The sequence below is a fragment of the Phaenicophaeus curvirostris genome, chromosome 4 (genome assembly GCF_032191515.1).
Source record: "Phaenicophaeus curvirostris isolate KB17595 chromosome 4, BPBGC_Pcur_1.0, whole genome shotgun sequence".
NCBI lineage: Eukaryota > Metazoa > Chordata > Aves > Cuculiformes > Cuculidae > Phaenicophaeus > Phaenicophaeus curvirostris.
Genome location: NC_091395.1, coordinates 35004618 through 35021999, shown reverse-complemented (window position 1 = coordinate 35021999; position 17382 = coordinate 35004618). Strand labels below are relative to the sequence as shown.

At 43.0% G+C, this 17382-nt stretch overlaps 1 protein-coding gene across 2 annotated transcripts; it reads right to left on the bottom strand.

The window, feature by feature from the left end:
• Window positions 1-3292: 3292 nt before the first annotated feature.
• HMGB2 (high mobility group box 2) lies at window positions 3293-5696 on the bottom strand. 2 transcript variants are annotated; one of them, XM_069855762.1, is made up of 5 exons: window positions 5594-5696; window positions 5298-5461; window positions 4561-4706; window positions 4305-4479; window positions 3293-3816 (listed from the first exon to the last, which is right to left on the bottom strand). In XM_069855762.1, exons 2-5 carry the CDS (start codon window positions 5445-5447, stop codon window positions 3664-3666), a joined length of 624 nt encoding a protein of 207 aa, XP_069711863.1. In that variant the 5' UTR covers window positions 5448-5461; window positions 5594-5696; the 3' UTR covers window positions 3293-3663. The 2 variants fall into 2 exon arrangements, with proteins under 2 accessions (XP_069711863.1, XP_069711862.1); XM_069855761.1 differs by lacking the exon at window positions 5594-5696 and having other exon boundaries at window positions 5298-5509.
• Window positions 5697-17382: the final 11686 nt, after the last annotated feature.

Here is a 17382-nt window from a genome sequence, read left to right as displayed (position 1 = left end):
TATCCACCTCAGTCTTATTTTTGGTGGTCTTTCGGTCTGCTTTACTGGGTGGTATGTCTTGGTGCAATGTCAGCAGTCTCCCTGATGCCTGCAACTATTCTGGGCATCCCTTTTAGTTTTGATTTGAGACAGGCCTACTAGTCTACCTCCAGTGAAAAGTTTCCAGTGATTCATTTCATAAGATTGTCCATATTCAGTGTGCATGTGAAAAACTAATTTAGCTTTTCTTCTATGAACTTATCTTTTCTAAACATTGCCATTACACTTTGATCACTTCTTCTTTCCAACACCAGTTCTTTCAGTGCTCACAGATGGGCACTATCTGAACCCCCTGACCTGACACACCCTACTTCTTCAAGCTTAATTTGAAAATAGTAATTTTCATGTGCTCTTTTCCATTTGCCTTTAATCTATATTCAACTTCATTTTTATAGAAAGGACAAAATATTATTTAAAAAAATTACAAATTATCTGTAGCCATAACATCATATTCAGTTGATAGATCAGCCCGATACAGAGCTCTGCTGTGGTTTGCTGCAGCTCATGCTACCGTGGGACGCCCACAAAACAATCTCTGTAATGAGAAGAGGAGGCTGAGGGGAGACCTCATTGCTCTCTACAACTACCTAAAAGGAGGTTGTAGAGAGGAGGGTGCTGGCCTCTTCTCCCTAGTGACAGGGAACAGGACGAGAGGAAATGGCCTCAAGCTCCACCAGGAGAGGTTTAGGCTGAACATTAGGAAAAAAATTTTCACGGAAAGGGTCATTGGGCACTGGAACAGGCTGCCCAGGGAGGTGGTTGAGTCACCTTCCCTGGAAGTGTTTAAGGCACGGGTGGACGAGGCACTGAGGGGCATGGTTTAGTGGTTGATAGAAATGGTTGGACTTGATGATCCAGTGGGTCTTTTCCAACCTGGTGATTCTATGTAATTTGTGGGCCAGCTGTAGCCCAGCAGTTCTGTCAGGTCTTCCCCTCTTTGTTGTCTCCCTCACCAGGGATTCAAGCCCATGGCTGTCTCTGGCTCACTTTTTTTGTCAAACATTGGGACGCGCTACCCAGGGAAGGAGTGGAGTCACCATCCCTGGAGGTGTTAAAAAAGCATGTAGACATGGCACGTCAGGTTTAGTAGGCATGATGGTGTTTGGCTGACAGGTCCTTTCCAACCTTAATGATTCTACAATTCTGTTCTACGTGGGTCAGGCTAGTAGAGCGGTGCATAGACTATTTTTGCAACAAAGATCTCTCCAGCAGTTAGGATCTATTTGTAAGCAAGGTCATAAACAAAAATAACCCACAGGTGGCTTTTTGTAGAGCATCATTAGGACATGGGACAACGGATTGACAATATTAGGCAGTTCTGGTTTGTGCAGGAGTTGTGCTGAAGCTAAATTAGCCAACTAATGCAAAACAAAATGGGACCCAAAAAGCTATTTTACCTGAGAAAAGTACTAGTAGAGCTCCTTTGTTCTGAATTACCTCAAGATATGCTCTTATTCTGACACGGTACTTAAAATTCTGTAACCCATGCAGCTTTCTAGGACACCTGAAAGGTTATATTTCATTTAAATTTAAAAGCACTTGAGCAGACACAATAAACATTTCAAATAATCAAACTAGTCAATTTACTCTGACTACTGCTCCACTGCAAAATATTATTTAAATCTAATCAGAAAGACTTGAGTCATCACTATTCAGTTCAGGGAGGGAGCCTGAAAATTGAGGGGAGGTCATGGTGAGTTTCTACAGGGAAATCAGAATAGGATATGCTGAAACTGAATGAGAGCAGCAGCCTTGTCTACGTGCAATGACGGGGCATTGCCTATAGCTGGAATAATTTGAATTAAGGATAAAGGCACGTTAGGACTGCAAACTCTCTACAGGAGAAAATGTTCTTGACCCACAGGCTGTACTGCACACAGAACGACGGCCTCTCACGTCCAGTTTACACCTGCAGCTTCCCAAAAATCTGTGCTTGTAAAATGGAGCATTTATCCCACTTGAGCTGAGTATCTCTGGCAGGTCCGACATATAAAATAGCAGCTAATCCCTCTGATACTACTTTAAGTATCTCAGGGGCAGGGTGGGGAGGGAAAAACAATTCTGGGTTTCTAAAGCCATTAAGATTAGTACCTACTTTAGCATAAAAACATTTGAATTGTCTTTACAGTTACCTTATTTCCATACTTTCAGGAATACACAGTGCTTTTGTCAGGACTTATTTCAGAAAGTGCTGTGTTATTATTAACCTACCACAGTAACATTTACCATGGTTATACTGCTGAAATTGCTTTTTATCTTACACTCGTATGACTGCACAAATTTATTTCAGAAATTGATGGACAAGAGAGACAGTCTAAAAACAACAAAAAGCTGCAAGCCTGCCCTTTATAGTACTTACTATTTTTGATATTAAAGTTTCCACACTGTTGGGCATTCAAAGGCTAGTAAAAGCTATTGCGTAGTATTTGTCTCAATAAACTTAAGCTATTAGTTTGGCTGTGAACTCTTCAATTTCCTACTTGCGAAGAGTTAGATATCTAGATTTAGACTTTTAAATATTTTAGAGTTAAAATAAAACCTGAAAAACAAGGAATAGTGTAACTGATAACGCTGTTAACCACCACAAAGACGAATATATAAGGAGCACATGTTCTTTACAAATGCCTCCTCTTTCCTGAAGGAATCTATTGGCATGTGCGGAAATAACATTCCAACATTTTTCATGCTGTTCTGCAAGCTCTGTATTTTATGACAAGCCACTAATACTGGGGCCACAGAGAGACAGGAGTAGGGAACATCTGGGAAGACACACCTCTAACCACATCTGTCTTACAGCCAACTTTCCTGCCCCGATGTGGGCAGCAGAAGAGGCCAGTGACCCTGAGATCTGGGAGAGAAAGTCGCTGAGATTCACTGGTTATCAGCTAATACACCAAGTCAAAACTTTTAGACCTGTGCTTAAGTAGTATGGGGAAAGAAAACAATACAGGAGTAATTATCAGCAACTTCAGTACTTTAAAAATGAGGTATTTTTTACATTTACAGGTAATATAAAGCACCTGCAAATATAAGGAAAATAATCAATTGCAGCTAGCAGTAGTATATGTGGGAGAGAGAATTGTGCTTCAAAAAAATTTAAACTGCTGTATAAACTTCAGGAGCCAACACTTCAAGAGTCTTGCCAGTTTTGCAGTAACAGCAACCGCCCAAGAACGTAAAACACTACCTTGCACAGGGATTCAGCATCCTGGGAGTACTCAGCCTCTCAGAAACATCAGGAAAAGAACAATAATCATGTACAACATTTTATTACAAAACTGTTAAAAAAGTAATACAATGCAATATACTACAAAATATAAGATCAGCTATTAAGCTACCTCCTTTGTTTTACTTAACTATAAGGAAACACCTGGCTATCAGTCGCTGAATTTCAACAAATCCATTAAATATGCAGAAACCTTCCACAACTTTTTCTCTTAAACCAAACTGTAGCAGCCCTCAGCTACTACTTACATTAAAGAGGTCTTCCTACAAAGGACCACATTACCTATACACAGTTCTGTACAGATTTTTATACTGAAGCTAACAACGAGCTGCACTCGAGTTCACATTCTTAGCAAAATATTGGATTTTGAGCATAAATCTTTACAGCAGGACATTCATTTACTCCTCATCCTCTTCTTCTTCCTCCTCTTCATCTTCTTCTTCCTCCTCCTCCTCCTCTTCTGGTTCTGCTTTCTTCTTAGATCCTGCAGGCCTACCTGGGCCCTTTTTTCCTACATCACTCTTGCTCTTGGCACGATATGCTGCAATATCCTGAAAGAAGCACGTCATTTAATTGCTGGCAATGTAACTCTGAAGACAAATTGTACTGCTTCAGTAACTTAACACTATACTGTGCAAATTAAATACAGTGTGTACTGAGAAGCAGGGTTTCAGCCTTGAGACTTTCATGTTTACACCTTTTGGCAAGAGAACACATGCTCCAGGCAGTTTTAAAGATTTTTTATGACTGCAGTATCACTTGGAGTTTGACTGTGTATTTTACCAAGTGGGTGACCTGTTTTCTGGAAGAAAACTGTCTTATTGGTTAAAATCTCTAGACATGTAAAACCACATCCAAGTTTGCTGCAAATGTTCCAGATACCTTCCATGCCACACCTTTCCATGCATTCTGAAGCCTGACAAAGGCTGACATAAACACTCAGAATTATGAGCCATATGTGATTTAGGTGCAAGACAAAAGTCCTACATTTACAGTGAACTCTACAACTGTAACTATTATTTTATTGGTTTCACTGTACCTTTTCATATTTCTCCTTTAGTTTTGCAGCCTTCTGTTCATATGGCTGTTTATCTTTGGCTGACTGTTCAGACCACATTTCACCTAATTTTTTTGCTGTGTCTCCAATCGACAAGCCAGGGTGATCATTTTTTATTTTCGGACGATGTTCCGAACAGAAGAGGAAGAACGCAGACCTAAATGAAAGACCGTGATTAAGATTTAAGTATTTGAACTATTTGAACTAATATTTTGTTTCCAGACACAGGAACACTCACGGTGGTCTTTTAGGAGCGTTGGGGTCCTTTTTCTTCCCCTTCTTCTCGCCTTTGGGAGGAACATAGTTTTTCATCTCCCTGTCATAACGAGCTTTATCTCCTTTAGCCATTTCTTCGAACTTTCCTTTTTCCTTGCTAGACATGGTCTGTGGGCACAGAGAGGAGAAAGGACAAGAATCATAGAATAGTTTGAGTTGGAAGGGACCTTAAAAGTCATCTAGTTCCAACTCCCCTGCCATGGGCAGGGACACCCCCCACTAGATCAGGCTGCCCAAGGCCCCGTCCAACCTGGCCTTGAACACCTCCAGGGATGGGGCAGCCACAGCTTCCCTGGACAACCTGTTCCAGTGCCTCACCAGTCTCATCGTGAAGAAATTTCTCCTTATGTCTAGTTTAAATCTGCCCCTCTCAAGTTTATAGCCATTGCCCCTTGTCCTAGCACTACAAACTTTTGTAAACAGTCCCTCCCCAGCTTTCAGGTACTGGAAGGTCGCTATGAGGTCTCCTCGGAGCCTTCTCTTCTCCAGGCTGAACAAGCCCAACTCTCTCAGCCTTTCCTCGCATGGGAGGTGCTCCAGCCCTCTTGATCATGCTTGTAGCCCTCCTCTGGACCCGTTCCAACAGCTGGATCAGATAAAGCGCCCGGTGACCCACTAAGGACCGAGCAGCAGCTGCTGCCAGGGATCTTTTCCCAGCATCCCGCGGCAGGGGCTCAGCCCGGCCCGGGCCCCGCTCACCTTCCACCTCTCCGAGCATTTCCGCGAGAACTCGGCGAAGTTGACGGACGAGTCCGGGTGTTTCTTCTTGTGCTCCTCGCGGCAGGTCTGCACGAAGTAGGCGTACGAGGACATCTTGCCCCGCGGCTTGTTGGGGTCGCCTTTACCCATGGCGAGGTCGGTCCCTGCGAGCGGCGGAGGCGGCGTCAGGCCCCGGGACGCCCGCTTCCCAGCCCTCCCCGGCGGGAATCCCCCCTCGTCCTCCTCCTCCTCCCTCCCACCCTCCCGCGGCCTCTACCGGCGGATCGGGGCCTTGCCTGCGTGTGCGGGGCGCTGCTCCCTCCGCTGCTGCTGCCGCCGAATGGTTTCCCGGCGGCGCGCTTACAGCCTCTTGTTTTCCCACAGCCCTGCCCGCCGCGGCCGCCCGACCCGCGCTGCGCGCCCCCCCGACCCAGACCCCGCCGCGCCGCCCCGAGGCCCCGCCCGCCGCCGCCTCTCATTGGCCGTCGCTCGCGTTCAAACTGCACTAAGCCCCGCCCGCCGCGGCCGCGGCCGCCGCCCATTGGCTGCCCGCCCCTCTGACGTCAGAGCGCGAGCGGCGGGGGTTGAGGGGGCGGGGGGAGGTGTTCGTTTTTGCGCTTCGTTCTCGTTGGAACCGGTCGCGGCTCGGGCGCGCGGGGCGGGGGCGGGGAGGGGCGGGGCGGGGCGCCGCGCGCTGGGCGGTGATTGGCGGGGTGCGACGGTTTAAAAAACCGCGGGGAGGCTCGTGATTGGGCGGCGGGGGGCGGGCGGCTCCCGATTGGGCGGAGCGGGGGGCTGCGGCGTGGTTTGAAAATACAAAAGGGAGCGAGGAGGGCGGCAAAAACAAGAGGAGCTGGGGAAGGGGGACGGGAGGGGCTGGGGACGAGGCGATCGGGTCCCCGAGGTTGTCCTGTGGACGCCGTCCCCTGCCAACCCTCTCCCCGCGAGGCGCGCGCGGATCATAGGATCAGCAGATCACCAGGTTGGAAAAGACCTCTTGGATCATTGACTCCAAGCATTCCTATCTGCCGCTAAAACATGTCCCTGAGCACCTCGTCTACCCGTCTTTTAAACACCTCCAGGGATGGTGGGTGAGTCAACCACATCCCTGGGCAGCCTCTGCCAGTGCCTGATAACCTTTTGGTGAATAAATTTTTCCTAGTGTCCAGCCTGAACCTCCCCTGGTGGGGATTGAGGCCATTCCCTCTTGTCCTGTCCCCTGTCACTTGGAAGAAGAGGCCAGCACCCTCCTCTCTACAACCTCCTTTCAGGTAGACAGCAATGAGGTCTCACCTCAGCCTCCTCTTCTCCAGGCTAAACAACCCCAGTGTTCTCAGCCGTTCCTCATAAGGCCCCTCACCAGCTTTGTTGCTCTTCTCTGGACTCGCTCCAGAGCCTCAACATCCTTCTTGTGGTGAGGGCCCCAGAACTGAACACAGTATTCAGGGAGCGGTCTCACCAGTGCCGAGTACAGAGGGAGAATAACCTCCCTGGACCTGCTGGTCACGCCGTTTCTGATACAAGCCAAGATGCCAGTGGCCTTCTTGGCTGCCTGGGCACACTGCTGGCTCATATTCAGTCAGCTGTCAATCCTTCCCTTCTTGCTCCTTCACGCCTCCTCAAGCGTGACAGGCAGCAGCCGTCTCTTCTAGAACTGGACTTTAGCTTCCATTGTGCCACTGTGAGAAACACTGGTAAATACTGAAAAGAGCAAAATCTTCAAAGCAAAGGCAATAATGTTTTTATTTAACAATTCAGCACTGAATTGGATGCCCTCCTAAAAAAGGCATTCCATCTTACAAAAGCAGTGGGTATATGTACTAGTTTTAGACAAAGAAAAATCCTCAAAGAATCTTCATTCTTTTCTAGATTGTCCAGCCATGTCTGGAGACTCCCTTCAGGTTATCTCCTAACCTAAACCAGCTATGTTTTACAAGAAAACTAAGCACGTCTCCTATGAGGACAGGCTGAGAGACCTGGAGAAGAGGAAATCTTTATAGCGACCTTCTAGTACCTAAAAGGGGCCGACAAGAAAGCTGGAGAGTGACTGTTCACAAAGGCTTGTAGTGACAGGATGAGGGGGAACGGGTATAAAATGGAGAGGGGCAGATTTAGGCTAGACATAAGGAAGAATTTCTTCACCATCAGAGTGGTGAGGCACTGGAACAAGTTGTCCAGGGAAGTTGTGGCTGCCCCATCCCTGGAGGTGTTCAAGGCCAGGTTGAATGGAGTCTTGGGCAGCCTGGTCTAGTGGGAGGTGTCCCTGCCCATGGCAGGGGAGTTGGAACTAGGTGATCCCTTCCAACCCAAACTACTCTATGATTCTATGATTTCAATAAATTCTCGCAGCCCCAAGACAGGTTATCTCTTGACCTAAAACAGCTACATCTTACAAGATAGATTTATATGGTGAGATAATTAAACATACAAACCAGCTGCAGCAAAACTTATCAATTAATTCTCATGCTGCTGAGCAAGGCCCTCCCTGGGGCACTTTCCTCTCTGGGGTGCGCAGCAGCCCCTGGGGCAGTAAGGGACATGCCACTTAGCCCCTTTGGGACTGACGGCAATCATAGGGAAAGGCCAGTGGTGGTGGGGTGAATTCACACCAAGCTGGAGTCGCCAAGGCTCAAAAGGGAAAGTGTTCTCCTTGGGCTTGGCTCTTTGAAAACCACAGCAGCAAAAGCCTGGGAGCAAAACCAGGCCGAAGCTCTAATGCCCCATTAGAGTGACAGAACGAGTTCACACCTTTAAGTGAACTGCCAGCCGTGAACCCAGCCCTTTTGGTTTGGGGGTAAAACCCAAGTTCAGTCATTTAGTCTATTTAATTGTGGCTTGGTCCTAGTCTACGTGATATGGGGTTTGCTGAGGTTGATTTTCTTTTGTCTGGTTATTGTGATCCAATTCTCTAGCTAACATCAATTTAGGTAAATAATCTTTACTAATCTAAGCAGTTTCTAATGCTCCAGCTCTTTCAGGTGTCATCTGTAGCAGTGATGAAAAGCAGGTTATAACTTTGATTACTGAAGGTGCCGTGCTTTCTGTAGAGTTTTACTGTTGACCTCTAAACAGCCACAAGAAATCCGAAGCTATTTGTGCGTGTTGACCGGTTGCAGGTGTGAGATGGGTTAATGTCTTGATCTCCAGAGTCTCCCCACATCCAGTAAAAGGACTTGAATAAGCAGCATTTATCAGGTCCAGCCCTTCAAGCTCATTTGTGGTTTTTCCTTCCAACAAATACATATTCACTCTGAACACTAACATGGTAGTAAATGCCTCTTTCTTCCCTATTTTATATTAAGCTTTATGTGTGTGTGTGTGTTCAAACTGGAGCCCTAAAATACATAAAGTAAACTGGAAAAAGTCAAAATCCTCTTTGAAGAGAGGGTAATGGAGAGGTAAATTGACGGAGCGATGCAGATGTCAAAGCCTGTCAGAAGCCAGTTATCTGATTTCTAGTATTGGCTAACTTCCGTGGCTATTCCTTTTGATAGTGTTTAACCTACAAACAAAGCTTATACTTATCTTCTAAAATAAACATTTACACAGGGGATGTTATGTGTTTTGGTATTTATTACTGTAAACCATTCCACTACTTCTCAGTAGCAAATTAACGTTCTCCCTTCTGTGGTACTGAATTCTGTGAAGGCCTAGCCACTTTGCAAGGAGTTGTTTTAATTTGCTGTGTATCTTTAAAAATGCCTTTACTTCATATCTTATTTGGAAAGCACTTTTATTTGGTGAAGTAGGCTGCCAGATGGGTTACTCATTCGCTTTGTGGTAAACCACCTGTATATGACAGTTTCTTGTGGAGCGTGTTCCAGTTAATAAAGTAGCTTTGTAACAGATGGTAGAATCTTACAATACTAGTGTGCACTGAATGAAACATAGTACAGCCATTAGTACCTCTGCTGTAAAAACATACTTTGTCCACCAGACAGCTATAGAACTCAATATCACACCATTCAAACAAATTCATAGGTACTTTCTGTGTTGTCTACAGTCATACAAAAATGTAGGTTAACTCCATCAAAATCAGTTTTACTTCTGAATCCTCACTGATGCAGTTGAAAGAACCAATGAAGTGGTCCTCCAGTTTTCAGGAAATGGGCTTTTTTTCAATGTCAGTGCTTCTGAAAGAGCAAGTCATGACCTCTGTGAGCTTGTCCCTAAAAAGTCAGCAGCATGGCTACAGGCACCAAAAATTATTTTTAGCAGTTGAAAAGAGGTTTTTTTTTCTCATTTTACTCTTCCAAATCCATTCTCTGTCAGTTATCGAACATTAAAAAAAAAAAAAAACAAAACCAAGAAAAGCTTTATGTAAGGTTATTATTAACATATTGTTACTCTTCCTTCTAGCATAGCAAGTACATGGAAAAGTTACTTTGGAACAGTCTTTGGAAATTATGGAATATAGTTGCAATGAGACTTTTTCTTCTGTTGCATCTGTTTTCGTATCTGCTTTAAGAATATAAAGAAAATGATTGTGGAAAAGCAGGTAGGGTGAGAGAGTGTAATTACTGCTATGGGAAAAAATGAGACCTGCCTTCCAAATGATTTAATCAGATGTTTAAAGAAATAAATTAGATTCTTTATTATTTTAAAGATATTAATTTTCTGGAATCTTTTCTCTGAAAAAGAAAGCTTTTCTTACAATTAAATATATACATAGACAGTTATGTCATCCAATATCATGCAACATAGGACAGCATAAGAAAGCAAACAGTTGTATTCTTTAACATCTGTCTGTCCTCCAACAAGGAAGGCAGTATTGAAAATTTTCCACGCTTGAACATGATACTGGAAGCTTTCCACAGCAGCACCAATGCTGAAAGCTCCAAGCAAGAATGTTGATGTTAGAAACTTGTTAGTCCCAAAGCTGTGCCTTCCTCTCAGCACCCTCATGCCTGGAAAAGCACTTCTCTATGTGCCTGCTTCCACAATAAGCTGTCACCATTTTTTCGTTACACCACACTGTTCCTTTTCAGACAAAACCACAAATTCTGTCTCAAGAGATTCAGTCACTGTTACTCTTCTAAAGCAGCAATCTATGCAGTATTGACTTGCTTGGTCCATGTGGTTAATTTATTAACTATATGTGGATGACAGTTGTGGGGAAGAAGCATAAACTCCAGGACTTGAGGCTTATTTCTGCTTGAATAATTCAGCTCATGAAATGACTGTCAAGTTTTATAATTCCCTGCCTTTGAGCCATTTTGCATTTCTAATGTGCTCCACAATTACAATTTTGGGCACTGTTGTTAACTTCATTTAATTTTCAGTGAACTGTATGTGGGGAGAGATAAGCAATGTGGTAAGTAGAAACACTGGATGGAAGGAAGGGAAAAGACCAGGTGGGTGAGACCAAGTTGCAGAGCTGAGAAATTAATTTAAAGAAAAGCATGTTGTGGGCAACAAAAATGTGTGATTGGAGTGATAATACTTCACATTGCACTGGATCCCATGGCTTCTGTGGGCAGCTCTTACAGCTTTTCTGGGTACTGGTGTCAGCGTGCACAAAGGAAGGGAAGAAAGCAACAAAGACCTTTTATTTGAATTAACGTTTCCATCATTTAGTTGAGGAAATTGCAAATTACAGTTACATGACCTTAACTCTGACCAAACTTTCATTCTGGTGTAAGTGTATTATATGGTGATATTGTCAGTTTGAATTCAGTCAGCTGGATGAAGAAGCTCCACTGTCTCTCCCCAGAGACTCTTGCTATTACCCAAACTCCTGTGTGTGATATGCCTTAATGGCAATAAAATTCTGCTTTGGAAATTGATCATTCTTGAACGATTACTGCTGAAAGGGTCTCCCTTTTGGACCTGAGAAGTCAGTGTTTACTGAATGAATAATGAGAACAAGTTACAGCTGCTGTCAATTTTAATGTCACCTGACTTCACTAATAGTAATGCAAGATACTGAAATAAAAAGCAAATTTAGCTTTAAGCAGTAAACTTTTGTTTCAGAAAATGAATATTCAAGACATAAAAATCACTATAATAGGTCACTGCTTTAAAACCTTGTTTTTATTGTGAGTTGCAAAATTTACAGAGAGCAACTATGATTTTGTAGTATTTCATGTGAGCATCTCAAACTAGATATATGGTAGGAGATTTAAGAAACAAAGCAAAAACCAGAACTACCTAGGCTACCGCTTACTTAAATTCAACACAAAACTTATTTTACTGCAGCATTCCAGTTATTAGCAGTTACTTTCTTGGTACTTAGAATAAAGCATGTAACTGCAGCTTCCCAATAGTCCCCAAAACTGGTATTTCTGTCACTATCTTAAAGAACTGCATTTAAAATAATATATGAAAACTTTTCCCATTTTTCTTTTGTTGTATAACATGCAAATAATTTATTTTATTAAAAGGATGTATATTTGCCCTTTAAACATCACAGTTTTACTATGTGTGCTATTCTAAAGCCTGCATAACCAGTTAAGCAGCTCATAGGCAAACAGTGTCTGTGTTACACCAGGCTGGTTTAGTCTGAAAGCTCAAGAACTTGTTTTGACTTTGTGCTGTGTAGCAAATACATAAAACAAAGGCAGCCTGCATTAGACACTGCCCAGGACAGCTGCAGAGCAGAGACTGAACTGCAGCGGTCATATGATAGGAAATAAATACAAGAAATCTCTTGTGGTACTAATGCAGATAACTCTAGAAAAGCTAGCCATTCCTCGTCACAATAATTGTTAGCTGTACTTTTTCAGCCTTAATTTGACAAGAACTTTTTTCCTACTTGCATTGGGCTATTATGGCTTGGTTTGTTGTTTGTTTGGGGGTTTTTACTTCTCTATTCCTGGACCTCACTTTACTTTCTTATTTACATTTGAAACAATATTCATGTAACACTTTATCCCAGGAGAACTTAATAGACCTCCTTCATGTTTTGCAATATTGTTAATACCATTTTACAAGTACGAGAAGAAAGCAGTGATTTGCCTTTTTTCATCCATTAGATAGTTTCACAGACAGTTTAGAGGGGCTTTAAAATGTGGATAGCTGTACAGTGACTCATTCACACAATTAAATCAGTTTAAGTGGGTAAAAAGGTTTTTTCTTCTGCAGTTCAAAACTATCATTATACTTGAGTTTGTCAGAGTGCAAGCCCGTATCTTTTACCCAGAATAAGCTCTGCAGGAAGTCAGGAAAGCATTTAAGTCCCAACGCCATGTGTAATTTTACTCATTTTTACTTTTATAAAAATATGTTTGTGATGGATGCACTTGACCCCTTTACTAAACTAGCAGCAGTGTGGTTCAGGCTCCAAAAGAGATAAGTCTGAGCTGTAGCCAAGCCAAGAACTCCTCTAGTTTCAACCTGTTCTCTGAAAACCCACAAAGGAGCTGAGTCACACAGTAAACATGAATACATATGAGTTTGGAACACCAATGCAATTAACACATAAATAACAGGTAAGTTTTCCAAAACTTGTTTATCAAAAACCAAAGAAAGCTGTGGGCACGAGTCTCATGCATACCTTTCTGTTGCATGTGATTTGACTGTAAGCCAACCACTTTTATCCCATAAATATGACAGCCTGAATCAGCCTTCTTTGAGCAACCCCTGCTAGGCAGTGTGGCTGCACGGTGGTGAGCTCTTCTTATGCCAAGATGCCTCTCAAGAGTGCTCCTTAGGCCAGAGAGACCTTTTACCAATAGCAGATCATTGGATGAGCCTGATTTGAGCTCCCTCTGAATTGCAGCTAGACTGCCACCAGGTGACTCTCTTCAGGTGGCTCTCCCCTTGAGCAGGGAGCCTCGAAAGGTTTGAGATTCCTCACCTGAGACTCAAAGACACTTCCTTGCCTGAGACAGAGAGATCTCTTATTCCTCAAGAATAAGAGACTCCTTGGTAACAGATCTTTGGTAAGTGACTAATAGCTTGTTAAATTTTGTAAGCTTTGCTAACTCTATTTTCCTTTGTATGTTTCTTCTGTGCAGCTATTAATAGGGTGAATCTTGCCATCAAACTTACTGAACTTTGGTAAACCACTGTTAAGCTTTGTTAAATTCCATTGAATTTATTGAACTCTGTCGAATTATTACTTTACCTTAATAAAACATATTGCTGCTTCTCTCTTTTCAGTGAGATGCAATCCACTCATCCACGACACTTTATTAGTATCAGACTCTATTTTGGTTTTAATGACAGACTCTGAATACCTTCTAAAGATCTTCTCAAAGATGGAGTCTGGACTCAGGTGGAGGAAGTGTTCAGCTGCCCCCAAGGGGCACTTAAAACCTGCTGTTAACTTCAACAAGAACTAAGTCAGACCTACAGATGCTTAAAGCTCTGCTGCAAAGGACAAGGGTACTGGAAGAGGCTTCAGGGCTATAGAAGTTTCCCATTTTCCTTTCTGTAAAATGAATCCATATTAGAAGAGGACATGATGGTGTAAAGGAACAACATAGTTTCAAGGATCCTCTGACAAAACTGCAAAGATGGCATAGTACATGTTATTCAAAACAAAAAGCAAGTGATTAATGACAGTGTCAAATCTGAATTCCTGTGAACAGAAAACAGTGGTTCACAAAATGTATGACTAGCAAAGAGTATACCGTGTTTTTTGTGGTACAGAGTGTGTTTGAGATCAGCAAAATTTTCTGAAAAGATATGACAATGTTCCTCTGAGCAAGCTTTTTTTTTTTTTCTTTTCAGAGGATTAAAACGTTACTTTTAAGCAATATATTACAACTATCTGCCTGTTATTTATGGCTCAATTTGCACTGCTAAACAAAGCCTGTGGGACTGATTGATACTTTAAACTATTTGTTCCAAATAGTCACATTGCATTTTAGAAAAGCACAGATCATTATTTTGTTGGGTCTCTTTCTGACTGTGAGATCTAATATATTGTGAAACAAAATATTAATCGAAGCAACCTGTCTGGACAAATGATCGGTGGAACAGTGACTCTGAATCAAGCAGATGGATGTGTACTTCTGACTTGGCTGAATAGGGGCTTGTGAGGAGGAGGAGGGGTGCTGAAACCTACTGGATACCTCAGTGCAAAGGTGGAGGTTTGCTTCTCTGTTGGCTTCTGGGAAGTTGTTGTGTTTGAGGTATCTCCCTTATGCTATATTTACTGTTGCTGTACGAACCAAAAGGAGGTGTTATAATTCTTTGTTCAAGTCCTCCAATAACCAATTTGTCACATACGTTCAACAAAGAACACCTAAAGTTTCAGTACCAATATTTCTGTATTTTTGTACCGAGAAATGAAGCCTTCTAGCAGAAGGTCCTTTGATGCCTCCTGTAACTAATGGCTTATTGCAAAAGTGAACTGGCACAAAGTGTTAAGAGGCATGTGTAAAGCTTTTACAGTACACAGGCTTATCAGTTTTAATCCTATAACACCTAGATTATTCTTAAAATGCAATGTTTATTTCTGGACCCTGTTTACTGCTTTAAATCGTTTAATAAAAGCCTGTGTTACATAAACTCTTCCATATACCCTTAGTTTCCATTGTACAAGGCCGAACACTTGAAAGAGGAACATTAACTTCAGCTGGAATACTCAAAGGCCTGGAAATACCAGTGTTGCACCAATATCACTATTTTGATTAAAGGTATGATTTTTTTATCTTACTATATTGCTTATATTACAATACGCTCTATGTCTGCTAGTAGAGATTAAGTTTTATCATACAATTTATGAACCAAAGTTACATTTTGGCTAACCTAGCATAAAACAAATAAACAAGTAAAAATAAAAACACAGTTTGTAGACAAGTCTCGATATTCCTATGCTTTGGGCTTTATGCTTTAACACATTCAGCAATAAATCGGAGACAAAGCAACAATTGTAGCCCAGTTAGTTGGTGCTGGAGTGGTAAGGGAAAATCAGGGCTTTGAAGATCAGAGAAAGGAGAGTGCAATAAAAGGAACAGGTCTTGTTCCTGATAAGGAAGGAGAGATTTAGTCACTGTTTATCACAGACAGTTGCTCTTTTATCAAAAACAGCAGGGCATGTGGTGGAATTTGCAGAATTTTTAAAGAGTTTTAAAGGGATCTATTTTTAATTGAAATACAGGAAAATGTGCATTCCCTATGAAAAATTTATACCAATAGTTTTCCCTATTATTCTCTTTGCTAGCAGTATAATTTCAGGTGCAATACACAAGTGCACTAACATATGCTTAAGACTTCAGGTGGTTGGTACTTAATGGGGTAGATATCCCCAGCTGAACCTTATCATGTGAAGCCATAGATACAGTTACAAGCCATGTTTCTTTTCCAAGATTAATTACTAATACATTTACAATGTGCTTGCAATATATCCAAGGTGATGCATCCATTTATCATTCTTCTCTCTCAAATTACAAACACATCAGTCAAAAGCTAACGGGAGCTGGGACATATGGCATCTCAGAGAGGCACAAGCTGCTCAGCTCCCACCTGCCCCTGGCCCACCTCGATGCCAGGAGGGGCCACTGAGTCCCTCTGACTGCGAATTCAAGCACACTTTTCAAGATGCTGTAGCTCCTGCTCCTTCTGCATGCCACTTACAAGTTGTCCACGCTATGGTTTTGGCACCCCTGAGGTATAAACCTGAGGTATAAACCTGTTGAGGTTTAACAAGGCCAAATGCCGGGTCCTTCACTTGGGGCACAACAACCCTATGCAGTGCTACAGACTGGGAGAAGTCTGTCTAGAAAGCTGCCTGGAGGAGAGGGACCTGGGGGTGTTGGTTGACAGCGACTGAACATGAGCCAGCAGTGTGCCCAGGTGGCCAAGAAGGCCAATGGCATCTTGGCTTGTATCAGAAACGGCGTGACCAGCAGGTCCAGGGAGGTTATCCTCCCTCTGTACTCGGCACTGGTGAGACCGCTCCTCGAATCCTGTGTTCAGTTCTGGGCCCCTCACCACAAGAAGGATGTTGAGGCTCTGGAGAGAGTCCAGAGAAGAGCAACAAAGCTGGTGAAAGGGCTGGAGAACAGGCCTTATGAGGAGCGGCTGAGAGAGCTGGGGTTGTTTAGCCTGGAGAAGAGGAGGCTGAGGGGTGACCTCATTGCTCTCTACAACTACCTGAAAGGACGTTGTAGAGAGGAGGGTGCTGGCCTCTTCTCCCAAGTGACAGGGGACAGGACAAGAGGGAATGGCCTCAAGCTCCGACAGGGGAGGTTTAGGCTAGACGTTAGGAAAAAATTCTTTACAGAAAGGGTCATTGGGCACTGGAACAGGCTGCCCAGGGAGGTGGTTGATTCACCTTCCCTGGAGGTGTTTAAGGCACGGGTGGACGAGGTGCTGAGGGATATGGTTTAGTGTTTGGTAGGAACGGTTGGACTCGGTGATCCGGTGGGTCTCTTCCAACCTGGTTATTCTGTGATTCTGTGATTCTGTATGTAAATCACTGCTGCTTTCCGTGTGATTCAGCTCTGCTTGTCTGTGTAGCCTGTAAGTGCTGGTGAAGTCTCATGTACAGAGTTGCTGGTTTGGAACTCTCATTTCCTTTAAACTGATTCAGTTTTTGAAGTTTAATCTATACGGTTGCAATGCTTCATGTTTTTATGATTATTTGAAGTCCATCCCCATATATGCTTTAGTTATATCAGAATACTTCTGCTAATAACTACTAAAGCTTCTGTTATAAAATCATAATTGTAGATTACTTACTCTATGACAAGTGAGGGGATTGTATTTCACGGGGCCCAAGCTTCATGCAAGTTTGCAAATCCATCCTGTAGCGAACTTCATACTTCCTGGTAAGACCATCTAACTGCAGCTCATCGTATTTTTTGATCCTGCAAATGATGCAAGATTAAAAGTATTGTGATTTCTTTGTTACTGTAAGCAAGCATTTATGCCAAGCGAGGCAATCGCATCCCTTCACCAAGTCCTGCCCTTGTACTGGACCTTCCTGTGTGCTGGGGCATCAGGCAATTGAGCAGTAAAATAAATCAGGGTTACACTTAACTGATTTTTTTTGTTGCTGGCCTACTTGCAACCAAATCCAGTTTGCCATACAGCCATAGGAATGTTTTTATAAGCACGAAGAAGGACAGGGCACAGGTGCGAAAATGAGCAGCTTACAGCAGAAGCGAAACCATCTTTCCCAGCCCCACTA